The 15737-nt window shown below is 39.5% G+C and overlaps 2 protein-coding genes across 8 annotated transcripts in view; one reads left to right on the forward strand and one right to left on the reverse strand.

Annotated features, from left to right (window-relative positions):
- Positions 1-1180, reverse strand: part of INVS (inversin) — a 214831-nt gene extending 213651 nt beyond the window's left edge. For 3 of the 7 annotated variants that reach the window (XR_008375330.1, XR_008375335.1, XM_053567535.1), the window contains exon 1: positions 983-1103. The gene's annotated coding sequence lies outside the window, so the exon portion shown is untranslated. Of the gene's footprint in view, positions 1-552; positions 777-982 lie in introns of those variants that run through there. The other 4 variants (XM_053567537.1, XM_053567533.1, XM_053567538.1 and 1 more) reach the window with 2 other exon arrangements.
- Positions 1181-1353: 173 nt separating this feature from the next.
- The window catches only part of ERP44 (endoplasmic reticulum protein 44), a 97473-nt gene continuing 83089 nt past the window's right edge, over positions 1354-15737 (forward strand). The window contains exon 1 of the mRNA XM_053567580.1: positions 1354-1617. Coding sequence (XP_053423555.1) covers positions 1561-1617 — 57 coding nt within the window. The 5' untranslated portion in view covers positions 1354-1560. The remainder of the gene's footprint in view (positions 1618-15737) is intronic.

The following is a 15737-nucleotide window of genomic DNA, read 5'->3' on the forward strand; positions in this document are numbered from 1 at the left end:
TCCTCCCTCTTTTTAAATTTCCCATTTCAACTACACTGGGGCTCTGTCAGAGATTTAGATAAATGGTATAGATAAGAGCACTGGACTAAGTGGGGGAACTTAGTAAGACTATTGGCTCTGCCACTAATTTTGTCACACTGGGAAAGCCATTTTCTGGAGTACTTTTTAACACAAATGTATTTTTTAGCACCCCTTTTTGTAAATCATTTTTTATGAATGAATTCAAAACCACTTTCTTAATGTGCTATTAAAGTTATCATCTTAATTATAGAACAAGCTCGTGTAATAAAACTAAGAAATTATAACTGTACATAACTAGTGGTGTTGCAGTTACACACAAAGAAAGAGTAATTCTGATTAGGACTAAAGGGTTGGCTGTTGGGGAAGTTCTCAAAGATAATGACATTTAAGATGGCATTCCGGAAAGAGAAGGGAGTAAGGCCATTCTAAGCAGCAAGAAAGCTTGAACAAAGGCAGGCGGTAGGGAGAACCACAAAAGCGCCTAGTGTGCCTCCTGGGTACCTAATATTGACTACGTATGGGCGCGCATACCTGGCTGAGTGTTTACAGAAGATGCTGGAGAGCTATCTGAGGCTAGGTTAAGATTCTCAACTGCTTGGCTAAGAATTTCGTAATTATCCCGTAGGAGTGATCCACTAATTAGGAGCAATCACTCTCGCATTGAGCTTTCCATTTTACAAGTGCTTTCCCATCCCTTATCTATTCCTAACACGAGCCCTCAGAGACAACTAGGGATAAGTCAGTCATTGCCTCATTCAACCGAGGTCCTGCAGGTGGTTCCGACTTAATAATGCCTTATAATGCCGGAATTAGGGCAGAAAGGACAGGCAGCAGGAGAGGAGGCCAATGATGGAGGCTCAGGCCACAGCCCAGGCCAGGAAGGCCGTGAGTCCGCGGCAGGGGCCAAGGCGGCGCAGACTGATCGATCCGAGCCTCCCCAGCCAGGCCGCTTCCTACTCACCCTCGCCTCCTCCAGGACTGACGTCCCGGGGGCGGCTCCGGGAGGCACGACCCGCACCCAGGCCGCCCCTCCTGCCAAGCCAGTACACTATACCCAGCTGGGTGAGCCTCCAAGGCGCAGAAGCTAGCGGAGGGCCCCAGAAGACACCCCAAGGCGCTCGGCCGCACAGTCCTCTGGGAATTGTAGTTCCCGCCCGCTGAAGCCCGGCTATACACCCGCCCTCCGCCCTTTTTATCCCACAAGGCTTCGCGCGGAGAGCTCTCGGTGGGCCTGAGCCAAGCGCCTGATGGGAAAGGGAGTTCTAGATCTCCGATGATGTATTAGGTGAGGGTAGTGTAGGACTACATTTCCCGAAATGCCCCGCGATAAGAAGGACCCGGAAGTGAGGGTGTGCGAGGCCTCTCTGGAAGTTGTCCCGGGTGTTCGCCGCTGGAGCCCGGGTCGAGAGGGCGAGGTGCCGCTGCCCGGAGAATCCTCCGCCGCGCCGGCTCCTGGAGCCCAGCCCTTTCCTATCCCAACCTAACCCAGCCCAGTCCCAGCTGCCAAAGCCTGTCCCTGCCGCGGACCCCAGCGTTACCATGAATCCTGCCGTCTTCCTATCCTTACCCGACCTCAGATGCTCCCTGCTGCTCCTGGTGAGTGAGTGAGGGAATGACAGACCCTTCGGTGGACGCACGAATAGCCTCCCACCTTCGCCAAGCGGGAGCACTACCGCCCCTGCTTTCCTACCCTTTCTTCTCGCAGTGAAGAAATACAGTTTTTATTCCTTCGCTGCCTTTCTCCCACCATCCATCTGTTCGCTTCCAGGCCCGGGATACCCAGGGCCAGAGAAAGCACGGTCGGGGGTTGAGACATGTAAGCTGGATAATTAGCCTGGGGAAGTGATACGTGGAAGGATCACAGCCGGGGAGCTTTCCCTTGCTCCTGGAGGGAGCAATTTTGGTGGTTTCAATTTTGAGAGTTAATGGACCTAGGGATACCTTGAATCGGAAAGGACCAAGGATAGATCTAGTGTTATCTCTTACCCCTCTTCAGGGAAAGGGTGTGGGGCCAACAGGTGCAGGGGTCGTGTGACTCTCATTCTGGAACCCTGAATCGGTGCCCGGCTTGGCAGATCCCTCTGTTGTGGCTTGATGCTATTGGTTGGGAACCCGGAACTGGAGACTAGTTTGGTGTCCACTGGGGAATAAGGGTTTAAAGGGTGGAGGTGTGATTACCGGACAGCCTTGGCTCTGGAGCTTTCTCAAATCTTGTTACATCCTATTCCTCCAAACCCTTCACTGAAGCAGGTTTCTTCTTCAGTGCTCCTGATTTGGGAATGACCAGGTTTTCTGCATACAAAAACACTTACTCCTTAACTGCCTAATCTACCCGGCGTCATTCCATCCCTAGTCTCTTTTCCTCTAACGTACATCTTGAGTGTGCAAGCTAAGTGATCCAGGCTTCAGGTCAAATTGAGACAAAAGTGAAGAACTAAATCCATATGGCAAAATGAGGCACATGTACATTTAATTGGGCTGTTACTATAATACAGTAGTTGAAAATAATTGTAATGGAATTTTATAAATTTAAATTTAAGAGCAATATTATTAAGAACTACTTTCTGTACAATTTAAGAAACAGTTAAATGGCTCATAAAAAATCATTAAGCAGGTTACAAGGAAAACTGGGATTAGGAAGAGGTTTCTTGATTTACAGTTTTTATTCCACAACTATCACATTAAATTTGCAATATTTGTGTTTGAAATAATTCCTTTCCTCTCTTATCTCTCCTCTCTCTCTTCTTATCTCACTTGGACCTTTTCAGGAAAAGCACTAAAAATACTTAAATGGAATGTGAAAATACTTTTGAAAATTAAAATTTGCTTGTAAACATGGTAATATTGAGTGATTGAATGTCTTATTGTCAATTCTTACAAGTATTCAACAGTGAATGACTTCCATCGAGAAGAAAATACTCGGTACAGTGCTGTTTCTTGGTGATTTCATTACACACTCATTTTTTTCCCCTTTAAAAAGTGTTGGGATAATACTATTACTAGAGACCACTATCTCCTTAAGGACACTAAATACTAATCTTTTCCTTAACTGTAAACTGGCTTGAATTATGAACTGTGTGCTAGAAATTACTTTTAGGTTATCAAAAAGCACAAGAGCAAAAATCTTAAGACACTGGAAAGAAAAGTTGAGATACCGAGTAGGTAAGCTCCATCTGATGCACTTTCCTGAAGTATGTTTGGTTTTTGAGAGCTAAGTTTAAGAAGGAGAAAGACTCTATTTTCAAAAAACTCATGCTTTTTATGGGATATCTGCCAATCCTTTTAAATACATGAGATTTTCTTCCAAATAAAGTCTAGATTTAACCAAAATCTAGTAGTGTTAGTATTTTGTATATTTATCTTTCTATGCAAGTGTAAATAAATAGAACCTAGAAGATGTAGAGAATATCTGGAATTTGTTGGAAAATAAAGCCCCAGTAAAGGTTTAATAAACCAGAATTACAGGTCAAGCTAGATTTGTTTAAATACACTGTTTGCCTAGTTTTAATAATCACATACTAGTTAGTGAATATTTATGAATCATCTATTCTGTCTAATTGCAACTTTGAGTTGCTTGCCTTTGAGGTGTTTATACTACTAATGGAACCTGCTTATTCCAGACAGTATCCCACCTGTCTAATAATTTGTCCTCTTTCCTCTCCAATGTACTTTCTTCCACCTCCTCCAACTCTTTCAGATCACAAGTTTATTCCTTCCCACATACAGCCACAGAAAACCCAAGTTCCCACTTAGCTGAGGTAATCATTCTTTCCTTAAATAGCTTGCTCTAAAATTCCATGTGTTCTCTTACTATAATATTTTCTCTAGACACTTTATATTTCAGTCCTAAAGAACTAGACCTACTCAAGCTTAGTGGTTGTCATAAGGTGACAGCTGAAACATAATCCTAAGCTTTTGGAGGCAAGCAGCTATCTCTCTCTGATTTCAAAAGCATTTCGGAACTTATCACTCCATTTCTAAAAAGCTTTTCTGAATGTATGTATAGCCAAACACAAAAGCTTAATGTGATAACTTTTCCCCTGAGTTTTCCTATATATTTGAATAAAATAAATAATATATTTAAAAATTTGACCTTTTCTGCTTATTTTTCTATCACAGATAGCTTTATTCAAGGTTGAAAGTAATCATTTTCTCAGAGTAATAATTTCTTGGTGTTGTTTTCCTGCATTGGTTCTGTAAATGAGTTTGGAAAAGGTAAGACAAGGTGAATAAATTGGATTGAAGTTGTGTTACGTATCCTCAGTCACTTCTGTGATTCAGAGATTTAAAGCACTATATTCCTGTTGCTTTACTGAAGATACTTTCTTCTTAATCTTTTGATAATTATGTTTATAGATAATAGGTTTTCTACTAGCCCTAATTGTCTTGTACCTGAACAGTTAAAGCTTTTTCCATTATTGTTCCTGGTTTGTTCAATATATGTAGGAAGCCAAGAAAACTTTGTATAAGGAGCTTAGTAAATTTAGAGAGCCAAGTAAACATTAATCTTCATAAGTAACTTAAAATAAGAACAGTAGAATTCAGAGATGTCAGTTTTAGACATTTATGCCAATAATATATGCAAATTCTTTCATTTTTAATAGATTGATTATTCAAAGCAGAGACTATAAAATCCATACATTCCAATTAGTTCATATGTTCCTTAAAGTACTTTTTAAACCTGTAGGTTCCCTCTTCATCTCATACTTTTTTCCCTTATAATTTATCTAGGAATCTGGATCCTCTGTCTTGTAGAATTTCCCACATTCTGGATATTATATACTTATTTGTGTGGTTTTATGTTTCTCTGTTCCTTGTGTTTCCTGTAAATTTGTAATTCAGTTTATGTGGTCTTAATTATTAGGTCAATATATATTATTAGGTTCATTCATTTATCTTTTAATCTTTAGTTTTTAGAAATTTATCTTTTATTTTACAGTTGTTTAAAATTTGCTGCTTCCAAAGCCAAATCTCTAAAGCAAACTGTTTAGATAGGTCTAATTTCTGTCCGTCTTTTATATTGTCTTATCTCTGTCCTAATTTAGGAAAATTTGTTTAAAAATTTTTTTCCATTTTTGACCCTTGTTCTCTAAATATGCAAACTATTTGTATTTATGTATGTATATATTTGTCTCTCTTTCCTCTTTGATTAAATTGTGGCATATTATTCTTCATTGTTTCTTAAAAATTTAGTTTAGAGGTAAGAATAGAAGTATTTCAGGCCAAATATGCAAATATTATAAATGCCATAATGCACACCCACATTTTTGACCCAAACTTTTAGGAAAAAAATCTCCTATTATGGTACAGGAAATTCTGTGTACCAGTAAAAAATATAAAATATTTCCTCATTGTAGAAGGCCAAGAGCACTCTGTCACTGTCAGTATCAGAAGTATCTTCTTGACCTGGCATGGTGGTTCACGCATGTAATCCTGGCATCCTGGGAGGCCAACGGGGGTAGATTGCTGGAATTTAGGAGCTCCAGACCAGTCTAAGCAAGAGCGAGAACTTGTCTCTACTAAAAATAGAAAAAAGAAGTAACCAAGTGTTGTGGTGGGGGCTTATATTCCCAGCTACTCAAGAGGCTGAGGTAAGGGGATTGCTTGAGCCCAAGAATTTGAGGTTGCTGTGAAGGATGATGCCATAGCACTCTACCCAGAGCAACAGAGTGAGACCCTGTCTCCAAAAACAAGAAGTATAGTCTTCTTCAACTTTCACTTTTACATTAGAGGTGACTTCTGAAAAGTCCCTTTCCTCATCCTGGTAAATTCATTGTCCTTGCTTCCATCCTTAGCATTGCTGATACTGCATTTGTTAAAACCACTTCCTTCTTGATATAATCTTGAGAGGATGGATGCTTCTTGATTCTGCCTGTTGGGGTTAAATCACTACCAGCTGACTCCCATCTACTTTTTCTTCATTAGGGCCTTCAAGAGCCTGTTTACTGGTATATCAAGAGGTTGCAGTTGGCTGGTTATCCTGCTAGGTATCACAGCAAGTTAGATTTTCAGGTTCTTTGTGATTGCTTTTGTACTCTGTGTAACCTGGCTTTGAAGTGATCAAAAACAAGCAAGGCAGGTTTTAAGTAATCCTCCAGGCCTTTGTGACCAGACTTCGTAAACTAGATTTTCATGCCTTCTTCATTCATCCCTCCTTTTTCATGCATGTGGGTAATAACTCCACTAGGAATCTTTCCTTTCAGAAATGTTTTTCTTTTAAAGACAATCATAGGTAATATGCACAACCGGCTAGAACAACAGTAGAATATGTTTTCTCATGTCCATTAGTTTCAGTGACCAAGGTCTTTGCTCCTCTGATGTCCACAGTTCTGTGGGATGGCATATGAAATGTGGGTAGGACCTCCTCCATTTTGGCAAATTGGGACAACTTAAAGTTGTAAGTCTTTTGAAGATTGATAACAGAAGAATGGAATTCCAAAACTTGATTCATGGGCTTGCTGAAGTTTTGGGGCAAGTTTTGTTCATGTCCTCATATTCAAACCTTCTCTCTTCATAAAGTTAAAGCACCATTTAGGTGTTTCTGAGAAATCAGTGTTCTTTTCTCATGCAGTTCTTTTACCCCCCTCATCTTGTATCATCTTGGTCAAAACAGAGATTCCAGTTTTCCGCTGCTCTAGAATCCTGGTCTTTACCTCCTTTCCACCTCTGGCTACTTTGGAGGTTTTCCTTGCATTGCCACCTTCTGTCTTGGCATCTCAAGATTTTCTTCCTATTGTCTCCACAATCTGACAACACTCTGTGGGAGAAGGTCTGAAGCGTCTCAGCAGCTCTGTTGCCATATTCTTTAGTTAGTAACTGTTAGCTTAAAGCTTTCAGTGTATATGAAAACCATTTTGACATTTTCCAAGGGATTCTCCAATAATTTTTTGTAAAAATATCAGCTAGATTGCTAGCTCCTGCTTAAAGTATACAAAGAGAAATACATAGCTCTTCCTGGCTGAAAATGCTTTCATTGCAAGTTTGTTGTAAGTTCAACAAAACTGATTATTGTATTCCAGGGTATTATTTTGCATATGGATATCATTGCTTTCTAGAGTTACACCTTTTTTTTTTTTTTGAGACAGAGTCTCACTTTATCGCCCTTGGTAGAGTGCCTTGGTGTCACACTGCTCACAGCAACCTCCACCTCCTGGGCTTAGGTGGTTCTCTTGCCTCAGCCTCCCGAGTTGCTGGGACTATAGGCACCCGCTACAACGCCTGGCTATTTTCTTTTTGTTGTTGTTGCAGTTTGGCCGGGGCCAGCTTTGAACCCGCCATCCTCGGCATATGGGGCTGGTGCTCTACCCACTGAACCACCTGTGCCGCCTCCTAGAGTTACACTTTTAATCTTAAGCATAAATAAGAAAATTTAAAACATTTGTATAGATAATGTAATTAGTACTACCCATGTATAATGTGCACCCTTATTTTTCCCTCGAAATTTTGGAGAAAAAGATGTGCATTTTACATGGAAAAGTACGTTAATTCTTACTAACTGCTTATACCCCACTAGATAGATTTATCAGTCCACTATTGTTACCATTCTATTGCTGTTACAAATAGTTCTGCAAATGGTAGTTTGTGCATACATAATTTTGATAGTGTATCTTTAAGGGAGATTTCTATTAAATGTAATAGAAGTCGCTAGGGTAAAAGGTAAATGTATATGTAACTTTGTAGTTGTTGCTGGTATATTTTGAAATTCGTCTGTTTAGAGGTGTGCCATTTTGTGATTCACCTACCATGTAATAGAAGTGCCTTGCTAACAAGGTAGGAGGTCAAATGATTGGTTGGATATTTGTCACTCTGGTAGGTGAGGAATGTTATCTCAGTGTCTCTTTACTATTAGGAATGTGATTGAGCTTTCTTATGGGTAAACATCATTTGCATTTCTCTTTGAACTGTTTCTGGTCTATCTTCTATAGAACTGTTGGTCTATTTCTGGATGCTAGACACACACACAGAGAATTCTTAACTCTTTATATTCATAGTTGATCGTGTGATGTATACTGGATTGAAAGGCACTGAAATATACTGCCCTATGTAAATTCAGTCATATGTCTGATGGATTAAAAGCAAAAAAAATTTTTTTTGAGACAGTCTGACTCTGTTACCCTGGTAGAGTGCTGTGGCTTCATAGCTCACATCAGCCTCAAACTCTTAGGTTCAAGCAATCCTTTTGCCTCAGCCATCTGAGTAGCTGGGACTACAGGTACCTGCCATGATCCCTTGCTAGTTTTTTTCTATTTTTAGTAGAGATGGAGTCTTGCTCTTATTCGGGCTGGTCTTGAACTCCTGACTTCAAGTGATCCACTCGCCTTTGCCTCCCAGAGTGCTAGGATTACAGGCATGAACCACCGTGCCTGGCCTGATGGATTAAAATTTGTAATCTGAATTGCTGTCTGTAACCTTAGTCTTTAAATGCTTTATAATTTTATCTCTTAGGATTTGGTTATTGGTTATTGCCAGTTTTTCATAGTTATAAAAGAGAGCATACAGTGATGCTCACTGCAAATGTCCAAATATATGTACAGCATACTTTCCTAGAATTGCATTTTTTGGGTCATATGGTATGTTTTATATTTAGGATTTCTGATACATTGTACCACATTGCCCTACTGAAAAGTTAAACTAGTGTGTATTCCTAGCAACAGTGTACGAGTAGACTCAGTTCCTCACACTCTAGTCATAGTGGGTGTTTTTGTAATCTGTGCCAATTTAATAGACCAAAAATGGTATCTCAATTTAAATTTACACTTCTTTGATTACAACCAAAGTAATAATTTTTTTTTTCTTTGCAGCTTTTTGGTCGGGGCTGGGTTTGAACCCACCACCTCTGGCATATTGGGGCTGGCGCCCCACTGCTTTGAACCACAGGCACCACCCGTAATAAATATTTTTTCATATTCATTGATATTTATATTTCTGCTTGTGTAAATTGTTCGTGTATTTGTCCTCTTCAAAAATTGGTTAATCTTCTTGCAGTAATTCAGAATAAATGTGCTCATAGTATACAGTTCAAGAACAATGGAAGTATTATTCCTTTGTCTTATTCATTAGTATCCGTTCAATAGACAGCTTAGTGCAACAAATAGATTTCAGAGTATCTATGTGTAAGTTCCAACTCTTGCATTTACTTAACCTTGAATAAATTACTCAAGCTTTTTAGTCTATAAGGTAAGCACAATGGATTTCATTCAGTGATGCTTTGTGTAATCTATCCTGTTTTCATAAAGTGTATTCCTCTAATTTTTCCTAATTATTGACTTATTATTTGATTAGATAGCTCCTAAGAAAAATCTGCTAGCTTTTCAACAAGTTGCAGATCTGTGCCCCTCACATTATCATCCATGTGAGGGATAGCATGCTTTGGTCACAGCTTTTCTAATCTTGACCATTGCTGTACTCTGTTTCTTCCAACAAAGAAAGTGATTAAAAACAGTTTGAGTTTTCACAACATTTATTGATCTTTAGTCTACCTTTGATTCCATAGAGAGGACTTTCTGTGGTTCAGGCTGTAGGAACTTACTCTGTATCATTGGTATTATTTTTTTCCTTTCTGCCTATCATTTGAATACCTGTATACAATGTGTGGTGGTGGAGTAAAAGATAATTGAGATGCATATTGTTAGGTATTGTTCCTCCAAGAAATTAATAATTCAGATGAGGAGAGATGTGTATGTAAATAATTAGAAAACCAAAAAAGAAAGTGATGGGCACCTAGGGTATTTATAGAAGTGGTTATAGATCCTCCTATTTAGAAGTGTGGTTGTGGGGGCGGCGCCTGTGGCTCAGTGAGTAGGGCGCCGGCCCCATATGCTGAGGGTGGCGGGTTCAAACCCAGCCCTGGCCAAACTGCAACAAAAAAATAGCCGGGCGTTGTGGCGGGCGCCTGTAGTCCCAGCTGCTTGGGAGACTGAGGCAAGAGAATCGCGTGAGCCCAAGAGTTAGAGGTTGCTGTGAGCCGTGTGACGCCACGGCACTCTACCCGAGGGTGGTACAGTGAGACTCTGTCTCTACAAAAAAAAAAAAAAAAAAAAAAAGAAGTGTGGTTGTGAGCCTAGGCATCTACATCATTTCAGAATATCTTTCAAATAGCTTCCCTCAGACCTACTAAGCCAGAACTTGCACTTAACAGCTTATACGCAGGTGATTCATATAAAAGTTTGGGACGTACCGCTGTGGATGTTTGGAAGAAACAAGTTATTTCTCAATGGAGGAATATTCAGATATGTCTTCTTGGACAAAGATGCATTTGAGTATTGCCTTGAAATAGTAAATGGATGGGTTAATTTTCAGTCCTGAATGGAATGAAGGAAAAAGGAGAAATGAAAGAAAAACCTTTCATTAACTTAATAAATATTGTGTATGAATTGAATACCTGGTTTTTTGTTTTTGTTGTTTTAAGAATTCTTGCTTTCTGGTTTGCTGACAAGGCCAAATGTCAAAAGTGGTCCTAAAGAAGCTGGCAAATCCTTTGGCCAATTTCTGTTAGAACAGTCATTATCAATTTAGTGAAACTGAAAATCACGGGCCTTCAGATTACCCACCTCGAGAGTGGAGAGGAAAAGAATGCCTCTTGGGAGTAGTCTCTTCTTTAATGCCATGGGTATCGGGTCATGATTCTGTCCTTGTAAAGACTGAAATCAAATGACTGACTGCTTTGGGAATCCTTGAGGATATTGCGATTAAGATCTCCATGATTCTGTATGATTCCACTAAGAGCTCTGTGATTTTATCATTATGTAGCACTTTGAACATTATATCGGGCTCTAATTTTAAGTTATCTGAATTTGTAGACATGAACATTACTAATGTGAAATGTTAGAGAAAAGCAGCTTGGTGCATTGAGGCATGCCTGTAATCCTACTATTCTCGAGTCTAAGGAGGAAGGAAGGATTGCTTGAGCCCTGGAGTTAAAGGCTGGCCTAGGTAGTGTAGCAAGACCTCATCTCTTAAAATAAATAAATAAATAAATAAATAAGAACAATGAAAAAGAAAAAAAAAATCTCAGAAAAACATAGTAGTATTTCAGCAGAAGAAAACTGTAGGCTAAATAGAGTACCAATAGTTTTTCCATTTCTGCTGTAAGATGTTACAGTCTGGTAGTGGGACCTATGGTGATTGGGTTTAAAAGATTTTAGGAAAAGATCTTTAAGGAAATCAGAAGAGTTTTTGACCTTGTGAGAAAGGAATCAGAGACCTTTTTATTTTTAAGAGACTCTACCATTATTAGTGCCTGGCTAAATTTAGCAGGAGGGAAAGGATGTAAGAACCATGAGTGGATCATATTTAGTAATAATGACTGAAATTATATTAATATTTGTCTAGAGTTGTGCTGTAAATTTACAATCCTTAAAATTAAGTAACAATTTTCATTTCTCAGTCACAGTAGCTACATTTCAGGTGCTCAGTAGCCACATGTACCCAGGGGCTACTGTATTGAACAATGCAGACTATGGAACATTCCCATCATCACAGAAAGTGCCATCTGCAGAAAGTGGATAGTGCTGGTCTAGAGCTGTGTTCCTGCTGTCTCAGAGGCCAAAAGAGAGGTGAGGGAAAGGCCTCAAATGATGCTTCAAAGCTTGTGAGGAGCTTGTATCTTGCCTGTTAAAGGAGAGCAATAATCTGGAAAATGTTAATAATTTATCGGGGCACAGAATTGGCTTTTGATTGCTTGATAACAAATTTAGGGAGGCACCAAGAATTATGGTGAAAATTAGAAAATGAGTTTGATGTTAACATTGATTCTTCCAGTAGTTCACAAGTTCACTTAAGGCAAATCGCTTTCCTTCTTGAGGACTTAGTTTTCTCAACTAAATATTGAGTAGGAGCTAATAGACTGTTCTTCATACTCTAATGGAGTGTGACTGTGACTTTGGAATTCGAAGGCCTGCAGTTTGTCTCAGTGGTAAAATCCCTTTTTAGGGCTACAACTTTAAATGATACTGTAGGGGAAATTTTACTGAATAAGAACGTGTCTACATTTTAGTTAGTAAAATTGCATGTAAAATAGCCTAATGATAAGTTTTAAGTTTTTGCCTCAGGGATCAAAAAGATACCCAAACAAGAAGCTTGTTTTGGCTCTTGCCTGTAATCCTAGCAGTCTGGGAGGCTGAAGTGGGTGGGTTGCTTGAACTCAGGAGTTTGAGACCAGCCTGAGCAAGAGTGAGACCCTGTCTCTACTAACAAAAAAAAAAAAAAAAAAATACCCAGGCATTGTGGTGAGTACCCGTAGTCCCAGTTACTGGGGAGGCTGAGGCAAGAGGATCACTTGAGCTCAAGAGTTTGAGGTTCTTGTGAGCTATGATGATGCCAGGGCACTCTACCCAGGGAGCTAGAGTTAAGTCTCTATCTCAATAAAAAAAAAAAAAATCCATAAATTCATAAGTTAATGTGCATCTCTTCCTGCCTACTTGAAAATGGTCAGAAATTGCTCTCTCCCTGTCCCCACTCTCTCCTCTCCTCTCTGTCTCTCTCGGTCTCTGTCTCTCCCCATCTTCGTCTCTCCCCCCCTTTCCTCTCTCTCTCTTTTCTCCCCTCTCTCTCTTTCTTTCCTCACTCCTCCTTGGTGTTGTCCTGCAACATCCCCCCCTCACCAATAAAAACCTTTTCTATAAGCCTTGGTGATCTATGAGATCTCTGCCGGTCGAGTGCTCCCCCCTTCATCTGGTGTCAGAAGCGGGATGTAATTAGGGAACGCTCCCAAGGGTACCTTCCACCTCTTCCACGAATTTTAGCTCCTGGGAGCTCCCTATCCTCCTGTCGCACTCCCGGCACTCACCACCGCATGGGCTTGTGTCCGTTCACCAAAATGCTCTAACCAGCACCCACCACCGGCCCCATCCAGACTTGGTACTCAATTAGTACTCCAAACCTACAACAAGAGAAACTGCTTGTAAATGGACTACGCTACTCCGAACCACAAGATTTTCCTAAACAACCACCGCTAAAAGAACAGTCTGAAAGCAAAAACTTACATCCTCCCAATGAAAAAAAAAATCATAATTGTCCTCTAGTTGGCCAATTGAAACTACAAGCCCCTCTCAGCAGGAAGAAACTACAGAAGAGAGAACTCTATATCCCTATCCCAAGGCCAACCCTCTATTTTTAATAAACCAAGAAGGGAGGAATGTTAGATAATTGCCCCAAAGAAAGCCCCCCCCCCCCCAACTTATGGCCTGCCCCTAACGCCTCTTCCAGCCAGGGCAGTAACTCCTTATCCCTCCCATCACCATTCTAAGACTTCCCCTAACTGAACCTATATAACTCACTTACACGTGTGCTCTCTCTCTCTCCTCTCCTCTCTGTCTCTCTGTCTCCATCTCTTCCCCCCTTTCCTCTCTCTCTCTTTTCTCCCCTCTCTCTCTTTCTTTCCTCACTCTTCCTTGGTGTTGTCCTGCAACACTCTCCCCCCACCCCCGTCACCAATAAAGACCTTTTCTACAAGCAAAAAAAAAAAAAAAAAGAAAGAAAGAAAATGGTCAGAAATTATATGAGCTCATGAAGACAAATATTTAATGAGTGTTAAAAATCAGCTAAGTAATGCAAGCAAACTCCAAAATGAGAATAAAGTATGATTTAGTGATGGAGGACAGATCATGAATGTGTCTACAAAATAAAATGTCAAACAGTTAAAATTTTTTGGTCCTTAGGACAAGATACTGTCATATTTACATGCCTGCTGGTTAGCTCTTTTGTTGTATTTGAAGTTTCGGAAAATGTAGGGAGCAATGCCAGCTTTTAACAATTATCAACATATCTTTGAAGTCTGTCTCTCTGCTTAGAGAACAGCTTCAAGTGCAAGATAAGTATTGTGATTTAGTTATCCCAAGAGAAGAAATTTGAACATTTTCAGTTTCTTTGACTTTTATTACTAGACTTCTGGCCCAAGTACAGTAAAATGTCAGCTAGCTGGCAGCAAACTCACACTTCTGTAGTAACTTCATGTTTGGGGAGAGCTGAGAATAATGAAGAGCTACTTTTCTTTTTCCTTTGCTCATCAAGTGATTTCTTAGAAAACATCTACTCAAGTTGACTCATTCCTCAAACTTTCTAAGTAGCAGGAGTTTTTAAGATAAGAATGGATACTGTTTCTCACAGGAAGCCTTACAATCTGCTCACAGTTAACAAAAGTACCACAATGTTGTAAAATATTAAAGTTCTTTGTTAGTTTAATCTTTGAATGAAACAATGGTTTCAGAGACCCTAATTTTGCTTTAGAACTACAGTAGTACCCCTATGCCTCCATGGGAGATATGTTTTAAGACCTCCAGTAGGTGCCTGAAACTGCAGATAGTACCAAACCTTATTACACACACACAGTTTTTTCCAATACATACATACCTATATAAAAGTTTATACATCAGTCGAGCAAGAGATCGATTAACAGTACGTGATAATAAAGTATAACAATATTCTGCTCACAGTTTCACAGATGCTTTATAGAATATTCATACATCTTAGCAATCTTAGCAGATGATTCTGACTCGGTAAGGTAAACTGCCTAACTGGGTTGCTGGTCTCCTCAGCCTTGGCCCAGTTGCCTCTGCCAGGAATAGCCTTGACTGTTTATGGCAAGTGCTCCTAGTATGTTAAAGTAAAAATATTCTCTGTGTGTGACAGGAGGGGTCCCAACGCCTTAAAAGGATAACACTTCAGTGGTAGAGACAAGTGGTAATGGAGAAGAAGGTGTATAGACCAACCATTGATAATATTTTAGTGTATATCCTTCCTATTTCTTTCTGTGTATATTTGAATGGATTTTTGGTAGTAATATGTATATTTTGGACAATGTAAAATTAAGCTCTTGTTTAAGCTCAGTGTAGAATGGAAGAGTACTGGTTTGTGGGAACAGAGACTAAAAAGATACTCACTTACGTACATAGACTTGTACTCCTACCATTTGGAAGTGATTCCTTGCTTGACCACTTAACTTCAAAAAATTACTTAACCTTTTATAAGTTTCCATTTTCTTCCGTATCAGATGAGGATAAAGAGTTCTCTACAAAGTTCTGGGGAACTAAATGAGAATGTTTGTGAATGTGTCTGTGGTGCGTTGTAGGTACCTGTGTGCTCTGCTTTCTGTCACTAAGTGGATGCTCAATAAGTGTTACTTGGACGGAGGAATCAGTGAATGAATCAATAAGTAAATAGATACCCCCTTTTTGAAACTTCAAGTTGGTGTTCAAATTGCACGCACTGAAGTAATGGACTCATAGGAGCAGCTTCCGTCTCCTGCAGTCATTGTATACTAATAATTGCATTGTCCTTATACTAACAAAAGCAGCTTTAAAATGTAACTATTAGTAAGTTATCTGCTTAGCTCTGTTTTATAACTTAATTAGTATTGAACTTAAATTCATTGTATAATTATGAAACTAGTTTGTGGAGGCAGGTGTATTTTGTTATATAGTCTCCTGGATTTAGAATTGAAGGAGACCTGGATTTGAATCCTGTTCTGCCGTTACTTTGAACAAGTAGCTTAGATTATTTGGGTCTTATTCATTTAACAAATACTTCCCTTTTCACTTTATGCCAGATACTAAACAGTTTGTTTTCTCACTTACAAAATAGGGATAATATAATTCCTACTTCAACTTCAGGGTTATTATGATGTAAAGAGATATGTGTTTGTAAACTGTAAATATATGTTATTGTTAGGTGAAAATATTTGCTTATGCTTCAAACATATGTTCGTTACATGGATTCTT

Source organism: Nycticebus coucang, chromosome 2, assembly GCF_027406575.1.
Source record: "Nycticebus coucang isolate mNycCou1 chromosome 2, mNycCou1.pri, whole genome shotgun sequence".
Lineage (NCBI taxonomy): Eukaryota > Metazoa > Chordata > Mammalia > Primates > Lorisidae > Nycticebus > Nycticebus coucang.